The sequence below is a fragment of the Nomascus leucogenys genome, chromosome 1a, assembly GCF_006542625.1.
Source record: "Nomascus leucogenys isolate Asia chromosome 1a, Asia_NLE_v1, whole genome shotgun sequence".
NCBI lineage: Eukaryota > Metazoa > Chordata > Mammalia > Primates > Hylobatidae > Nomascus > Nomascus leucogenys.
The window spans coordinates 77,643,222-77,661,368 of NC_044381.1; the positions used below are offsets into that span (position 1 = coordinate 77,643,222).

At 37.8% G+C, this 18,147-nt stretch overlaps 1 protein-coding gene across 2 annotated transcripts in view; it reads left to right on the forward strand.

Moving 5' to 3' along the window:
• Window positions 1–477: 477 nt before the first annotated feature.
• Window positions 478–18,147, forward strand: part of MNAT1 (MNAT1 component of CDK activating kinase) — a 241,529-nt gene continuing 223,859 nt past the window's right edge. For both annotated transcript variants that reach the window (XM_003267768.3, XM_003267767.2), the window contains exon 1: window positions 478–682. In XM_003267768.3, coding sequence (XP_003267816.1) covers window positions 594–682 — 89 coding nt within the window. In that variant the 5' untranslated portion in view covers window positions 478–593. The remainder of the gene's footprint in view (window positions 683–18,147) is intronic.

Genomic DNA, 18,147 nt, shown 5'->3' on the forward strand with positions numbered 1-18,147 from the left:
CTGAACTAAATTTTTCTGTATGTATTCTTATATGATTTTTTCCTAGGTATTTGGGGAAATAAATACTGTCTGATGGGGGAGTAGATAGCTTTTTCATATTTTGTATCTGCGAATGCATATTATCAGCTGAGCTGACATGACTATGCAATTATAAAGAAGTATAAAGCACAGGCTACTAAATGGTCCAAAAGAAAGTAAGTACACCGCCCATAAATCTTTGAAATCATGGGAATGTTTCCAGACAGAACAAGATGGAATTTATCTTCCTAATTGTGACACAGTACCTTGAAAAATGCAACTGGGTGCGTGGAGATAAGGCTTTGTATATTGCCATTTTAAAAGTTGCCCTGTCAAATTCAAGGTATTAAGTTGCTTTATGGAAGGCTAAGACCAAGCCCTAGATGCAAGACCGGGGAACTGACTGCCGGAACGTTTGTGTTGCAGCGCCTCGCCCCTTGCCGGTGCTCTTTCGCGAACGGACCGTCTCTGCCAAGCGCCTGTTGGTAGGAACCTGCTTGGTCGCGTCTGAGGGGGCTTGTGGGTGGCTCTGGCTGAAGCAGGCGCCTGGGAGAGTCTGTAGGAGGGAAACAGCCATGGACGATCAGGGTTGCCCTCGGTGTAAGACCACCAAATATCGGAACCCCTCCTTGAAGCTGATGGTGAATGTGTGCGGACACACTCTGTGAGTTGGGCGGCAGTGGATTCCCTGGGGGAGAGACGCGCTGGGTGGGAGGAGAGGGTCGGGAGATGCTAGGCCTCGTCTTGGGAGCAAAGGGCGTTGTTAGTTTCAACACTGGGGAGGAAAATGGGAAAAGAAGGCGTTGTGACTTTAAATGGACTGTAATGACTTTAAATGGCTAGCCCCGAGCGGCTCTGGCCTGCTTTGAACTGCGGGTTCTCAGTGTGGCATCCAGCAGTTTGTCAGGTTCCCCCTTCCATAGCCAATGAGTATCCCGACTGTATTTCCAGGCTTTGTGTTGTTTACTGGGCTCTGGACATCGCTGATTAAAAGCGTCGGGGATTGGAGTGTTTATTTCATATGAAATGTTTTTATTGAAAAAGTGCGAAAGTGCTATGAAAACTTAAAATTTGCTTGAGTGTATACTGCTGCTATTTATTGTATGAGTTAATTAAAAAACCCTGTGTGTATGCCCACTTGTCCTGATGGAGTTCGGTTAGAATTCCATCAATAAAATGAAGAAAACCCGGACTCTAGGTAGTTAATTTTGAAGACATAATAATGGCTGGCATTTGAGTGCACATTTTGTGCCAGACAGTGTTCTAAGCGCCTTACCATGAATTATCTCAGTTCATTCCTACAACAGTCCCCTGAAGTAGGTACTGGTATTTCCATTTCACAGGGAAGGAAATCGAGACTGCTCAAGATCCCTTATTAAGTGGGCCTTGAGAGAATTGGAACCCAGGAAGTCTGACTTTAGAACGCCCATTTTCAGGGGAAGGGGGCAGAAGGAGGGAGGTTGAGTTTGTGTATTTTGAAACAGGGATTGGTCAAAGTGTTTTTTGCCAGATTTCTTGTCAGATGTGGTTTAGTGAAGGTGGTTCTAGAAAGCACTTTGGGATAAAAAGGTGGCATATAATGGTGAGCATATATTCCTGTAGTTTCTTTCAGGTTTATTGGAGGCAAAAAATAATGGATAATCTACAATGTGTAGACAAGGTCTCCTCCCAACCCCCCAAGTGCTGACAAAAATGTAGAGCAATGACAGGGTCTTTAGGTAAGCATAAATTGCATGATTAGCTGTAGCTATAATTATTATATGGGATTTATTACCTTACTTAACTTTTCTAATTGATCTTTATTTTCCTTTGCTTTACTCTGCAAAGAAGTATAGTAGAGCTGTGATTGAATGATTTAAGATTAGAAGTAAGGTAAAAGTAATCAAGACGAATGCATGGAAAAGGGAATTCTACATGGAAAAACACTGTAGATAGACTGTTTTTAGAGAGATTTCGTTCAATTTCTCTCCATTTTTCTTAATCAGGTTTGTTATGGTGGAACAGGAAAGAGTGTTTTTTTTTTTGGGAAGGATACTAACTAAATGTAATTTACCAGAAGGATGCTAAATGTAATTTTCTGGCCTAGCAGCAATTAGCCATTCAGGGAAGATTATACGATTTCAGTAACATAAATGGCATTTTAATTAGGCAATTATAAAATATTTATTTTAATTGAAATTGCTTTTGTTGTATCCTCAGCTCTTTTTGTTAAGGTCTAAGAGTTAAGACTTTTGTCTAACTCATTCTGGTGTTGCATTTAATGTGGTTAATTTGCTAACCTGTTAGATAACAGGCTACATTTTACAGTCCTTTTTTGACTTGAAATGTGAACAAAATGAGTGAAAAGCTGTAGCGTATTGGCTGAGAGAACAAGCTTTGGAATGAGCCTGTCTGATTTCACATTCTTTACTCTTTACCAGCTCTGTGGCCTTAGGCAAATGACTAACTCTGTTAGTCATTCTTCTTGTTGGTACAATAGAGAAAATAGTGCTGCTTGTATCACGGTCCTTAAGTATTAAATAATATATGCAAAATATTTAGAGATATTTAGTAGAGTTTCTGTCACATAATATTTGTTTACTATATATTGGCTATTTTATTATTATTCTTTGTGTGGCATGGGTGATAAGCAGAAATAAAATTAAAACAGGACTTACTTGGCCTGCTATGAAATACTTGCACAATAATGATTAGCTTTAAATGATTTCAGTACACTATAAAATGTGAAAATACAGCTTTAATTATAAGGACTCTGTTGTAATTTTCTTAATAGGAACTCTTTAGCATGTTGTCTAATTAATCATCCTTTTAAAGAAGTACTTTAATCTAGGCTAACACACTGCTGTTTCTGAATGGAGGAGAGAACTCACTGATTTTTTTGGCAATCATTTTAAAAATTTAAAATTATGTAAGCTGTTAATAATAAAAGCAACGTAAGTTATTAAGTGAAAGGTAAAAATTTTTGTGATTCACTTCTCCAGAGGTGACAACTTTTAGGTTGTTTGTGTATATTTTCAGATATTTTCTATGCATATACAAACATGGATGTGTTTGGGCAGAAAACTTTTTCTTCCTTTAGCATAAAAAGGAATATAGCATAAACATATATATATGTGTGTATATATGTATATATTTCCTTGCTTTTTTCATTATGTATATTGGATAATCTCTCTAGATCAATATGCATATGTTTTCCTCTTTTAACAATTTGATAGTAGTCCATTGTTCAAATATAATTTATTTACCCCAGTTTTTAAAATTAATATTTGTTTAATTATCCAGTTTTTCCTTGGAGTAAGCATCCATAAATATGCATATATATGTACATATATGTCTTTGAGCACTTAGGCCAGTATATCATAAGATATAACAGGTAAAAATCACAAGGTAATGTCCAGTAGTGGAATTGTTGGGTCAGAGTTTGTGGCTTTTAAATTTGATAAATATGGCCCAGTTGTTCTCAAAAAAGATTATGTCAAGACAGGCATGGTTGTGCCTACCTGTAATCCTAGCTACTTGGGAGGCTGAGGAGGGAAGATTCGAGACCAACTTGGACAACATAGGGAAACCCTATCTTAAAAAAAAAAAAAAAAAGATCTTGTCAATTATGTTCCCAACAACTGTATGGAGATTCCTGTTGCCACACAACTTTGCCTATATTGGCTAATATTATTTTTTAAAATCTTGCATTTTAAAAGATGTTTAAAAGCATCTTATCAGATGCTTTTCTGATAAAGAAAAACATCTTGGATTTTTTTTTTTTTTGAGACGAAGTCTTGCTCTGTCACCCAAGCTGGAATGCAGTGGCATGATCTCAGCTCACTGCAACCTCCACCTCCCAGGTTCAAGTGATTCTCCTGCCTCAGACTCCCGAGTAGCTGGGACTGCAGTCGCATGCCACCATGCCCGGCTAATTTTTGTATTTTTAGTAGAGACGGGGTTTCACTATGTTGGCCAGGCTGGTCTCGAACTACTGACTTCGTGATCCAGCCGCCTTGATCCTCCCAAAGTGCTGGGATTACAGGTGTGAACCACCACACCCGGCCTGAGATGGAGTTTTGCTCTTGTTGCCCAGGCTGGAGTGCAATGGCGTGATAGCTCACCGCAACCTCCGCCTCCCGGGTTCAAGCAGTTCTCCTGTCTCAGCCTTCTGAGTAGCTGGGATTACAGACATGCACTACTACGTCTGGCTGATTTTGTAGTTTTAGTAGAGATGGGATTTCTCCATGTTGGTCAGGCTGGTCTTGAACTCCCCACCTCAGGTGATCCACCCGCCTTGGCCTCCCAAAGTGCTGAGATTACAGGCGTGAGCCACCGTGCCCAGCCTCATTTTGGCTCTTAATGAAAAATTTTTTGATAGTTTGTTGAGTTTTTATGGCATATATTTCATGGGATTGAATACAGGCATTTTTATAATATGCCTGTTAGTCTGAGAGGAGCAGGTATTATTTTGCTGAATGATTCTGGCTCAGTCTTATGATGTTGTAGTCAAGTTGTTGGCTAGGACTGCAGTCTATATTTGACTGGGCCTGGAGTATCTGTTTCCAAGGTCACTCATGTGGCTCTTGTCAGGAGGCTTCAGTTCCTCCCCATGGACTCTTCCATAGGGCTACTTATGATGTGGCTTCTCCCAGAACTAGTATATGAGCAGAGGTGAGGAAGATTGGGAGATGGAGGGGAGAAGAGAGAAAGGGAGGGAGGAAGGGAACTGGAAGCTGCAGAGCCTTTTAAAACCTAATGATAGAAGTGATATACCATCACCTCTGGTGTTTTGTAGTGTTATAATGTGGGAGAGTACACACAAGAGTGTGAATACCAAGAATGTGAATATCATTGGGCTATCTTGAAGGCTGGCTTCCACAGGATTTTATTAACTTATTATTTTTTTTTCATGTCCTCAAGTAGCAAAGACTTTTTGGAGGCAAGTGATAAAGTGAGTAGGAGTAGTGCTTCATAAAAGAGGAACTATAGGGTTATGGAAAAATTAACTAGGAGTTTTACTTATGGGAGAAAATACAGGAGCAGAGAGGAGAGAAAAGAGGTGAAACATTATTAAATACCTTTCTCTCTTAGCTGCTAGCAATTGAAGAAGCATATTTCCCTACTTATCAATTTAATCTAGCAAATGCACAAATGAATTGATTGTATGCATATAGAAGAAGATTGGATTTCATGTTCTTTTTTTAATTTTTTCTGTTCAAGGATGAACATTGTCTCAATTACAGAAAATAGTAATTTTTTTTCTTTATCAGGCCACCTATTTCAAGAAATGGGCCTTCCATTCTGAAGGCATATAGAATTAGATGGAGGCAGTGGTATCCAATTCTCATTTAACTACAGCCTTTAATAATTTAATTTCTGTCTGGGTGCAGTGGCTTACGCCTGTAATCTCAGCACTTTGGGAGGCTGAGGCGGGTGGATCACCTGAGGTCAGGAGTTCGAGACCATCCTGGCCAACATAGTGAAACCCTGTCTCTACTAAAAATACAAAAATTAGCTGGGTGTGGTGGCATGGGCCTGTAATCCCAGGTACTTGGGAGGCTAAGGCAGGAGAATCACTTGAACCTGGGAGGCAGAGGTTGCAGTGAGCCGAGATCACACCACTGCACTCCAGCCTAGGCTACAGAGCAAGACTCCATCTTAAAAAAAATAATAATAATTTCTATCCCAACCATTCTTGGCAAAATGGTTTCCTGTCTCTGGAAATTTTACGTGCTAAATCTACTTTTTTCATCACGCACAAGACGCAAAGTACAAAGATAAGCAAAATCAAGTACCTACCATCTTGATATATAAAGGCAATGTTTTGTGATAGTTACTTAACAACTTTCTTTTTTTCCCTTTTTTTTTTTCTGTTCTCCTATTTCTCTCTCATTTAGTGATGTTACTGGATAGTTTATCCTGAAGAGTCTGAATTTTGCTTATTGCATCTCTGTGATATTGTTAAATATGTTCTTCTATTCTCAGTATTTCCTCTAAATTGTTAGTTATGTTTAAAAGTTTTATCAGATTAAGTTTGAATTTGTTTGTTGATAACAATAATAAGTGGTGTTAACTCATTTAATATACTGATCTTATTCAGTACCTTTGTGCAAATTGGGAAACAGAGCCCCCTCTGGGTAGAAAATTAGGAAAAGGCACTTATTTTAGGTGGAAGATTTAGAAAAAGAACATTCTAGATATATTAATTTATAATTTTCCGTTGTGATAAGAGGACATACTCTATAAAATTTCAGTCTTTTGAAGTTTTCTGAAAGCTTGCTTATGGTCCAGCATATGGCCTGTCTTTGTGAACAATCATTGTACATTTGAGAAGAATATACATTCTGTGGTTCTTGGGTGTAGTGTAGTATAAGTTATAAACGTGGTACATACTACCATACCCATCTTGGTTGATAGCATTACTAGAGCTTCCATATCTTTATTAATTTATTTTATCTACTCATCTTATGAATTACTCTACTATGATTATAGATTTGTCAGTTTTTTTTTGTAAGTTTTGTCATGCTTTATGCATTTTGGAACTCTCTTGTTAGGTACATATTTGGGATTGTTATGCCTTCCTGATACATTTCTCCTTTTATCATTATGAAATGGCCCTCTTTGTCTCTTGTAATACACTTTTTCCTGAGGATTCTGTCGGATAATAATTTGGCACTGTCAGCTTTCTTGTGCTTACTATTTGATAGTATGCATTTTTCCGTTCATTTACTTTAGAAAATTTTTTTAAGCCATGTGATATCAGTGGCACAATCATAAACTCCTGGGCCCAAATGATCCTCCTGCCTCAGCCTCTTGAGTAGCTAGGACTACAGGTGCATGGCACCACACCTGGCTTATTTATTTATTTATTATTTTTATTTTTTGAGACGGAATCTCGCTCTGTTGCCCAGGCTGGAGTGCAATGGCGCGATCTCAGCTCACGGCAAGCTCCGCCTCCCAGGTTCACGCCATTCTCCTGCCTCAGCCTTCCGAGTAGCTGTTATTACAGGCACAGGCCACCACGTCCGGCTAATTTTTTGTATTTTTAGTAGAGACAGGGTTTCACTGTGTTAGCCAGGATGGTCTCGATCTCCTGACCTCGTGATCCTCCTGCCTCAGCCTCCCAAAGTGCTGGGACTACAGGCGTGAGCCACCGCGCCTGGGCTTTTTTTTTTTTTTTTTTTTTTTTAATTTTTAGTAGAGATGGGGTCTTGCTATGTTTCCCAGGCTGGTCTCAAACTCCTGAGCTCAAGTGATCCTCCTGCCTGGGCCTCCCAAAATGTAGGTATTACAGGAATCAGCCGCTGTACCTGGCCCCCATCCATTTACTTTCAACCAATTTGTGTCTATCTCTGGGAGACTCTACTTCATTGGGTCTTGCCACTTTATCTGGGTTGACAATCTCTGCCTTTTAATTGGTATACTAGTCCATTATATCTAATTATTGATATCATTGGGTTTAAGTCTACATGTTTTCCTTGTATTCCTTTGGTTTTTTTGTTGTTCCCTTGCTCCTTTCCTGCCTTATTTTGAAATAATTGGATTTTTTAAAGTGTTGGCCTATTAGCAGGTAGCTTTTTATTTTTTATTTATTTTTATTTATTTTTTTTTAAATAAGAGATAGGATCTCACTCTGTCACCCAGGCTGGAGTGTGGTGGCTTGATCACAGGTCACTGCAACCTTGAACTCAGGGGTTCAAGGGATCCTTCCACTTCAGCCACCCCACAATTTGGGACTACAGGTGTGCACTGCCACAGCCAGCTAATTTTTAATTTTTTTTTGTAGAGCTAGGCTCTGACTGTGTTGCCCAGGCTGGTCTCAAACTCCTGGCCTCAAGTGATCTCAAACTCCAAGCCTCCCAAAGTGCTGGGATTACAGCCACCTTTCATGGCCAACAATTAACTCTTTATTGTTATTATTATTAGTGGTTTCTTTCAGCATATCTTTTATTTGTATTTGTGATTTGTTGTTATTTTTGCTTTAAACAGTCAGTTGTCTTTAAGGAAAGGTAAGTTTTTAAGAAACAACTTCACTGAATATAATTCACGTACCATAAAATTCACACATTTAAAGTGTACATTTCATTGGCTTTTAGTATATTCTCAGAGATGTACATGTTACCCCACAAAGAAACCTCTCACCACTTAGCTGTCACACTCCTCAACTCCCCCCTCCCACAGCACTAGGCAACCAGTTATCTGCTTTCTGACTATGTAGATTTTCCTATTCTGGACCTTTCATATAAATGGAATCATACAGTATGTGGTTCTCTGGACTGGCTTCTTTTACACAGTATAATATTTTCTAGGTTCATCCATGTTGTAGCATGTATGAGTACCACATTTCTTTTTATTGCTGAATATTATTCCATTGTATGGCTATACTACATTTTATCCATTCATCAGTTGAAGAACATTTGAGTCATTTCTACTTTTTGGCTATTATGAATAATGCTGCTGTGAACATTCATGTACAAGTTTTCGTATGGACAAATGTTTTTGTTTCTCTCATGTATATATTTAGGAGTAGAATTATTGGATCATATGGTAACTCTTTGTTTAGTTTGTTTTCCAATGTGGCTGTACCATCTTACAGCAGTGAATGAGGGCTCTAGTCTCTCTATGTAGTTGCTAATGCTTGTTATAGTTGTCTTTTGATTATAGCCATTCTAGTGTGTATGAAGTGGTGAAATATAGTCTCTTATTTTCACCTGTTTACTATCTTTGATATTGCCCTTCTTCCTTTGGATCTGATTTTATAGTCATATTGATTTCCATCTGCCTGAAGAACATTCTTTAGCATTTCTTTTTTTGAGACGGAGTCTTGCTCTGTCACCCAGGCTGGAGTACAGTAGTGCGATCTCGGCTCACTGCAGCCTCCGCCTCCCAGGTTCAAGCGATTCTCCTGCCTCAGCCTCTTGAGTAACTGGGATTATAGGTGTGTGCCACCATGCCTGGCTAATTTTTGTATTTTCAGTAGAGATGGAGTTTCACCATGTTGGCCAGGCTGGCCTTGAACTCCTGACCTCAGGTGATCTGCCTGCCTCAGCGTCTCAAAGTGCTGAGATTACAGGCGTGAGCCACCGTTCCCAGCTCCTTAGCATTTCTTATAGTGTAGGTCTGTTGGTGAAGAATATACTCTGATTTTGTTTATAAGAAAGTGTTTTTATTTCACCCTAGTGTTTGAAGGATATTTTTGCTGAATATAGAATTATGGGTTGGCATTTCTTTGACCATACAAAAGATACCATTTCATTGTTCTCTAGTGTTTCTGTTGAGAAGTTAACTTTACTCATATCTCTTTCTCCCTGTTCTTTAGATTATATATTTTCTATTGATCTATGTTCAAGTGCACTGTTGCCTGTCTGCCATTTCTAATGTCATCCAACTATGTTAAGTCCTTTGTATTCAATAGATTTTTCATTTCTTATTGTATTATTTTGGTCTTAGAGTTTTCATTTTTATCTTTTTTATAGTTTTCATTTCTCTGATATTTCCCATCTATATACTCATCAAGAATATATTTTTCTTTAGTTCTTTGAATGCATTTTCCTTTAATTTTTTGAACATATTTTCCATTAATTCCTTTAAAATATTTATAATAGTTGATCTTAAGGTTTCTGTCTATAAGAGTTAACTCCTTGGCTATCTCTGGGTTGGTTTCTTTTTTGTTTGTGTTTTTGAGAGACAGCCTCACTCTGTTCCCCATGCTGGAGTGCATTGGCATGATCTCGGCTCACTGCAACCTCCATCTCTTAGGTTCAAGTGATTCTCCTGCCTCAGGCTCCCAAGTAGCTGGGATTACAGGTGCCTGCTACCATGCCTGACTAATTTTTGTATTTTTAGTAGAGATGGGGTTTTGCCCTGTTGGCCAGGCTGGTCCCAAGCTCCTGACCTCAAGTGATCTGTGTGCCTCGGCCTCCCAAAGTGCGGGGATTACAGGTGTGAGCCATCACGCCCAGCCATCTCAGGGTTGGTTTCTATTGACTGCTTTTATTTTACTGTAGGTTACAGTTTTCTGCTTATTTATTTTTGCATGTTTACTACTTTTTAATTGTAGGTGGTATATTACAGAGATTCTGGATTTTGTCCTTTTGTGAAAAGGGTTGATTTTAAAAATTCTTGCAGGTAGTTCAATTACTGGCAGATACTTTGAACTTGTGTAGGCTTGGTTTTACTCTTTGCTAGAATGATATGTGGAGAACCCACTGTTTCCTTACTTTAGTGTAACTCAACCTCACATTTTTAATCCCTTCAAAAACTTGTTGGGGCTTGATTTTAGCCTTTGTTAGGATGCACCTAGAATATGCCTTATTCTTGGATGTGGTTCTTACTCTTAGTTGAGGCATTTTTGATATCTCAGCTGGATATCTGAGATGTTAATAAGGTGTTAATGTGGTTTCTCTGCTCTGGCTGGTGGGAACTCTAGGTATACCCAGTACTCCTCAACTCTAGTGTATTTTCCTCTCTTAACCACTCTCTTTTAAGCCTTGATTGGTTTTGCCCTACACATGTGCAGCCTATTTCTTGGCCAAGGATTTATGGGGGAATCCTACATGTCTTCTAGCCTCTCTGCCTTGTGGATTTGAGCCACATCAACTACCCTGCATTCTGATCTCTGCCTATTTGGCTTAGCACAATCACTATTCCCTTCTTAAACTCTTGCTTGCTGGGCCATGGTCATGGCAATTGTTCCCAGATAGAAAGCTGAGGCAATTGTAGGGCTCACCTTGTGAGTTTCCCATCTTTCAGGGATGTTGTGTCCTGCCTGTTGTCTAATGCTTGTAAACAGTTGTATTATGCACTTTATTTTATAGTTGCTCATGGTGGGAAGGCTAGTCTGGCATCAGTTACTCCATCATATTTGTTAGCAAAAGCTGGCCTTACTATTGTTAAGCATTTACTTCCTCCTGTAGTCTTGCAGATTTTCTCAGTTCTATGTGTACCTCTTGCTTTTCTTTTTCGTTTGAGACAGTCTCGCTCTGTTGCCTAGGTTGGAATGCAGTGGTGCGATCTCGGCTTATTGCAACCTTTGCCTCCCGGGTTCAAGCAATTCTCCTGCCTCAGCCTCCTGAGTAGATGGGATTACAGGTGTGTGCCACCATGCCTGGCTAATTTTTTTATTTTTAATAGAGATGGGGTTTGGCCATGTTGCCCAGGCTGGTCTTGAACTCCTGGACTCAAGTCATCTGCCCACCTTGGCCTCCCACCTTGGTCTCCCAAAGTGCTGGGATTACAGGTGTGAGCCATTGCACCTGGCCCCTGTTTATTTTCTTTACCTCAAAATTGGCAGTGCCTTGTTAACATTTTCTTTTTTGTTGTATAGTTCTGATTACTTTTTTGTTTTTACTACCTCAGCTCCTTCCCTAATACTTTTGTAAGCTTTCTTTTCTTTTAATGGAGTGTTTTGAGGTGGATTAGCAGTATAGTGCTGCAAAACAGCGCTTAGAGAATTGATGCCTCCTGTCTTCTGACTGGTAATTACAGTGAAGATCTCAAGATTCTTCTGAAGGGGAGGTAGTTTGTGCTTTCATACATATGTAAGAGTTGGTGTTGTATGTATCTTAATTATCCAGAGACAGGTTGAGGAGTAGAAAGAACACCAAATCTCAACTTAGAAAATCTAGGCTCTAGTTTCACCATAGACTAGTGAGTTATAGGCCAGCCATTTAACTTTGATTTGTTCACTTGTTTATAATAGATAACATCCAGTCCCCTGAAGCTCTTAAAATTTGGGTAATTTAATAGTTAATTAGAAAATTATTGGCTGGGTGCGGTAGCTCACATCTGTAATCCCAGGGCTTTGGGAGGCCAAGGCGGGTGGATTATGAGGTCAGGAGTTCAAGACCAGCCTGACCAACATGGTGAAACCCCATCTCTACTAAAAATACAGAAAATTAGCCAGGCATGGTGGGTCATGCCTGTAATTCCAGCTACTCGGCAGGCTGAGGCAGGAGAATTGCTTGGACCTGGGAGGTGGAGGTTGCAGTGAGCTGAGACCGCATCACTGCACTCCAGCTTAGGTGACAGAGTGAGACTCTGTCTCAAAAAAAAAAAAAAAAAGAAGAAAAGATCATTGTAGTCTGTAGTGTTTTCTTTGACCTTACAACATTAATAAAACTATTTGTATTAGCTGTAATTGTTTTTTCCCAGTATGAGGGACGGTGCTGATCACTCTGCAGAATATGAATACTTCATTACAGATTGCTTATTATGTGGCCCTAACATATATTTTTTGTTTGATCAAAAATGACTATTAGTGTACTTTAGTCTTTAAGATGCAGTGTGCTAATATACTTAGTTACTTATTGAGCGTAACTTATAGTTCTTTAAAACTATGTTTATAAGATATTTACTAATTATATTATTTGTAATGTTTCTACTCTCCTCTAATTCTCTTCTATACTGGGAATTCTTTTTAAAGATTCATATGTATACACACACACACACACAAAATTATGTCTTTTTTTTTTTTTTTTTGAGACAGAGTCTCGCTCTGTCACCCAGACTGGAGTACAGTGGTGCGATCTCGGCCCACTGCAAGCTCTGCCTCCCAGGTTCACGCCGTTCTCCTGCCTCAGCCTCCTGAGTAGCTGGGCTACAGGTGCCCGCCACCATGCCCGGCTAATTTTTTGTATTTTTAGTAGAGATGGGGTTTCACCATGTTAGCCAGGATGGTCTTGATCTCCTGACTTTGTGATCTGCCCGCCCTGGCCTCCCAAAGTGCTGAGATTACAGGCGTGAGCCACTGCGCCCTGCCCAAAATTATGTCTTAATGATGGGTATCCATTCTGAGAAACTCATGTTAGGCAGTTTTACTGTGTGAACATCATACACTGTGCTTATGGCATAGTACCTGGTATAGTCTATTATATACCTAAGCTATATGGTGTAGCTTATTGCTCCTAGGCTACAGGTCTGTATAGCGTGTTACTGTACTGAATACTGTAGGCAGTTTTAACACAATGGTAAGTTTTTGTGTATCTAATCATATATAAACATAGAAAAGTTACAGTAAAAATGGATAAAAAAATGATATGCCTATATTGGGCAGTTACCCTGAAACTTCCCTATGAGATTTAGGGAAAATTAGTGATTCTTATTAAAACTTTTTCTCATCTGTACAATGGGTTCACTAGTAGTGATACCTTACAGTTACTATGAAGAGTTTGCAGGACTGGAAGTTGTTCTGGGTGAGTCAGTAAGTGGTGAGTGAATGTTAAGGCCTAGGATATTACTATACACTACTGTAGACATTATAAGCCCTGTACACTTAGGCTACACTAAATTTATAAAAAAATTTTCTTTCTTCAATAATAAACCTCAGCTTATGGTAACAGTTTTACTTTATAAATTTTTATTTTCTTTTGAACTTTTTGACTGTTTTGTAATACCTAGCTTAAAACACAAATTATGCAGGTATACAAAAATATCTTATTTATGTCCTTATTCTATAAGACTTAAGCTTTTTTTCTATTGAAAATATTTTAAGGCCAGGCATGGTGGTTCGCACCTGTAATCCTAGCACTTTGGGAGGCCGAGGTGGGCGGATCATGAGGTCAGGAGATCGAGACCATCCTGGCTAACACAGTGAAACACCGTCTCTACTGAAAATACCAAAAATTAGCCGAGTGTAGTGGCACCCACCTGTAGTCCCAGCTACTTGGGAGGCTGAGGCAGGAGAATCGCTTGAATCTGGGAGGCAGAGGTTGCAGTGAGCTGAGATTGCGCTACTGCACTCCAGCCTGGGCAACAGAGCAAGACTCTGTCTCAGAAAAAAAAAAAAGAAGAAAATATTTTAAATTTAGGTTTTCCTTTTTTTTGAGACAGGGTCTTGCTCTGTCACCCAGGCTGGAGTGCAGGGGCGTGATCACGGCTCACTGCAGTCTTGACATCCCTGGCTTAAGCAATCCTTCTGCTGTAGCTTTCTGAATAGCTGTGACTCCAGGTTGGCGCCACCGTGCCCAGTTAGTTTTTTGATTTTTAGTAGGGATGAGGTGTCATTATGTTGCCCAGGCTGGTCTTGAACTCCTGGGCTCAAGTGATCCTCTCGCCTTGGCCTCCCAAAGTGTTGGGATTGCAGGCATGAGCCACTACACGAGGCCCTATTTTTGTTTTTACTTTTTAAGCTTTTTCATTAAAAATGAAGATACAAACATACACATTAGCACATACATTAGCCTAGACCTACACACGGTCAAGATCATCAATATCACTGTCTTCCCTCTCCACGTTTTTTCCCATTGGAAAGTCTTCGAGAGCAATAACATGCATGAAGTTGTCATCTCCTGTGATAACAATGCCTTCTTGTAGAATACTTCCTGAATGATCTGCTGAGGCTGTTTCACAATTTTTTTTTATTAGTAGAAGGAGTACACTATAAAATAACAATTAAGAAGTCATAGTATAGTAAATACATAAACCAGTATCATAGTCATATCATTATTAACTATTATGCACTGTGCATAATTGCATATGCTATATTTTCATACGACTGGTGGTGCAGTAGGTTTGTTTACCCCAGTATCACCACAAACAGGTGAGTAATGTGTTATGCTAAGATGTTAGGATGGCTACGAAGTCATTAGGTGATAGGAATTTTTCAGCTGTATTATAATCTTAAGGAACAGACATCATTGTATATGTGGTCTGTCTTTGACCAAAATGTCCTTGTATAGTGCATGACTATATATAGTTTTGAATTTTGGAGGAAATCTATCCAGATTTCTACCTGCAGGTATCAGAAAGTTTCATATCATCTTTGGCTTTGTGAACATTCTCTTTCCATGGAAGTTATGTTCTCAAACTTGTATTCCAAGAGTCAAACAGGTGAAGCTATCTATTGGACGTTCAAACTTATTTGTTAAAATGCAAGCTATTTTATTCTGTAAGGATCTAAAGTAGTAGTTCATTAGTTTCCTTTAGGGATACAAATAGAAATAGAAATGGAATCAATTTTTCCTCATTGCTTTTTTTCTGCTGTGGGCATAAAAATATTATGTCTAACAAATATATACCGATAGTATGATTGCCTGGGTTGGAATCCTAGGTTCGCTACTTATTATTAGCTATGAGATTTAGGGAAAATTAGTGATTCTTATTAAAACTTTTTCTCATCTGTACAATGGGTTCACTAGTAGTGATACCTTACAGTCACTGTGAAGATTAGATGAGGCACAATTCGAGTAAATTTAAGAATTCAAGTAAATCTATGAATTCAAGTAAATTTACTCTATATAAAGAGTTATTTTCAGTATTCTATGTGCAAAAAATATATAGTTTTTCAGCTTAAGTTTCAGGAATCTTTTGGCAATTTATTTTCAGTTTACTTAGCAACTTGTTCCTGAGACAGCAAGTAGAATGAGAATAATTGAGTGAAAATTAAATGAGATTTTAATGGTTTTCTTCAGGTTTCAAATGTGTTAAGCCTATTTTCAAAGAAAAAAATAAGACAACAGTAATTTACTAGTTGTTGGTGTTTACTAATAAATGTATTTGCAGTCTTTCTCAGACACTCAATAAATTTTCCAGGCCAGTGATTCCAAAACTTACCTCATCCTAAGAATCATCTGGGGTGCTTCTTTAAAATACAGATTTCTGGGCCCTACCATAGTCTTTCGAGGTGGGGACCAGTATTTTATAATATCTATCTAGGTAAATTTTGTGGTGTAAGAGGGTTGAAAACACAGTTCTGGGAAAACAACAGTGAATGTGGCAGACATGGTTTCTGCCCCCATTACTTTTATAGTGTCTTAGTTCTTCTTTTGAGTCCTTAAAAATAAATTCGTTTTTCTTTCTTTTTTTTTTTTTTTGAGACAGACTCTCGTTCTGTCGCCCAGGCTGGAGTGCAGTGGTGCAATCTCGGCTCACTGCAAGCTTCGCCTCCTGGGTTCATGGCATTCTCCTGCCCCAGCCTCCCGAGTAGCTGGGACTACAGGCGTCTGCCACCACACCCGGCCAATCTTTTTTGTATTTTATTAGTAGAGATACGGTTTCACCATGTTAGCCAGGATTGTCTTGATCTCCTGACCTCGTGATCCGCTTGCCTCAGCCTCCCAAAGTGCTGGGATTACAGGCGTGAGCCACCGCGCCCAGCCTTTTTTTTTTTTTTTTAAACAAGGAAGAAAAGGAAAGTTTATAGTTATAAAAATATTATTTGTAGTTAAGATGTGAAAAGTGGGCTTTATTGTTAAATAAGCTATTTTTTTTAAAAGATTACTATTTGCTAAAGAAACATAAACCTGAAATCTTGCAGCCTAATTTTAGCTGTTCTGCTGATTTAGGAAAAGGTCCTTTGGGGAAGCAAATCATTTTGGTTGGTTGGGTACAGGTTTTGCAAAGTTAGCATCAAGGGAACAAAAATGTTTGGGTGATACCAAATATACAAATGTTGTACATGGTTCCAAATATGGAAATGGTTTGTCTAAAGCAGCCACTGAAGAGAAATATCTAAATATTAGCCCCTTTAGGAAAGTGGAATGTGATGTCTGATTTGGCTCTCAGGCTTAGTATGAAAGTTTATGCAAAAGTACAGCTTACAATATGCTATTTGTTTTATTAAAAAGATTGATAGGAAGTTGACATACTTAGTTAATTTAAATTTGGAAGGAGCTTAGCAAACATCTTTCTAGTTGTATTTTATGTCTCCCTCCACCTTCTTTTTTTTTAATCAAATGGGGAAACTGAAGCCTAAGAAAGGATATATGGTTGCATAGCCCACCTGGACAGCTCCAGTCTCTTTTTTTTGTGTAAATCCCAGTCAGAAATTAAATTTCAAAATTAATTTTCAATTAAATTTTGATTACCTGTTGGCTAAATAAATTTTTTTTTTACTGTAATGCAACTGGGTTGTAACTCAAACTCATGCATAAGATGAAAAAACTACAATATTAGAAATCATTTTGATCTACTTAGAACAATTTTCTCTTTATATTTTATTTTCTAGGGTGCTAGCTTACATAAAAAGCATCTTTAAATATTAAATAATGATATTCAATATTGATATATCATTCAATAATGATATTTTTCCTGATATTGTATTTGCCACATCTTTATTTTTTATTGATGATGTATAAGCAATGACATAGTATTTGGTTTTTGAGGTATAATCAGATGCCAACTAGGAAGCCTAAATGAATTGTATTGTTGATGCAATGAAATGATTTGTAGGATAACTTATTTTATAGTATTTTTATTTTTCATATTTTTCATATTTATTTTTAAAGAAATATACATTATTTACATGTACAAACAAATATGTATATTCTCTACAAAAAGATAAGAAAATGTAAAATTTAACAGACTTTATCAGAAATGTTTGGAGTGTTTTCATTTACTAAGTTGGAATATGTAAAAAAAAAAAAAAAAGAATTCTGAGATGAGGACAAGTGATTGTATACCTCACTCAGTTTTTTTAGAACACAAATATGATAGTGGTTATATCATTGAAAATTAATGAAGCCTCCATCAATATGGTGCAGTGCCTCTGCACCACTGATTTATATATATTTAATGAACTTGCTGTTCTGATTTCAGGTAACTGAAGCAAACTGCATCTAGCACTAACTGGTTTACTTACAAACAATTCATCTCATTAAAATATAAATATCTTGAAATTTACCAATATTAAATATAATTTCTTTATAAATAGTTCTACTGTGTTTACTTCCTGGTGTTAACTGACATGTTTCTAAAGAAATCATCATATTTTGGTACTGTTTCAGATAATGTTACCAAAATATGTTGTTTTATTTCATCTTATTTCTTGCTACTGATCTAGAATGGATTTGGAATAGAAGATATGGGACAAAAAAGCTTTCAAAAGTGATAGGATTTATGAAGTATGACATGCCAGATGCTATATTTTTGAGATCTGTTGGAGCATAAATGAGGACCAGTTAAGGATCTATTTCTATATTCTTTGGGATTAGGAATATAATGTTTAATATTTGCATTTTTAAAAAAAAATTATTTTAAAATAGATTTATTTTAAAGATGTCTATTATGTTTTATTGAAAAGATGCCACAAGATAATATTAAAAAATGTTTTGACAAAAGAAAAAAATTGTACATAATGCTTTCATAGAGGAGTTCTTTTAATTTTTATCTTCCTATTTGTGTGTGTGTGTGCTGTGTAGTCTCAGCTGC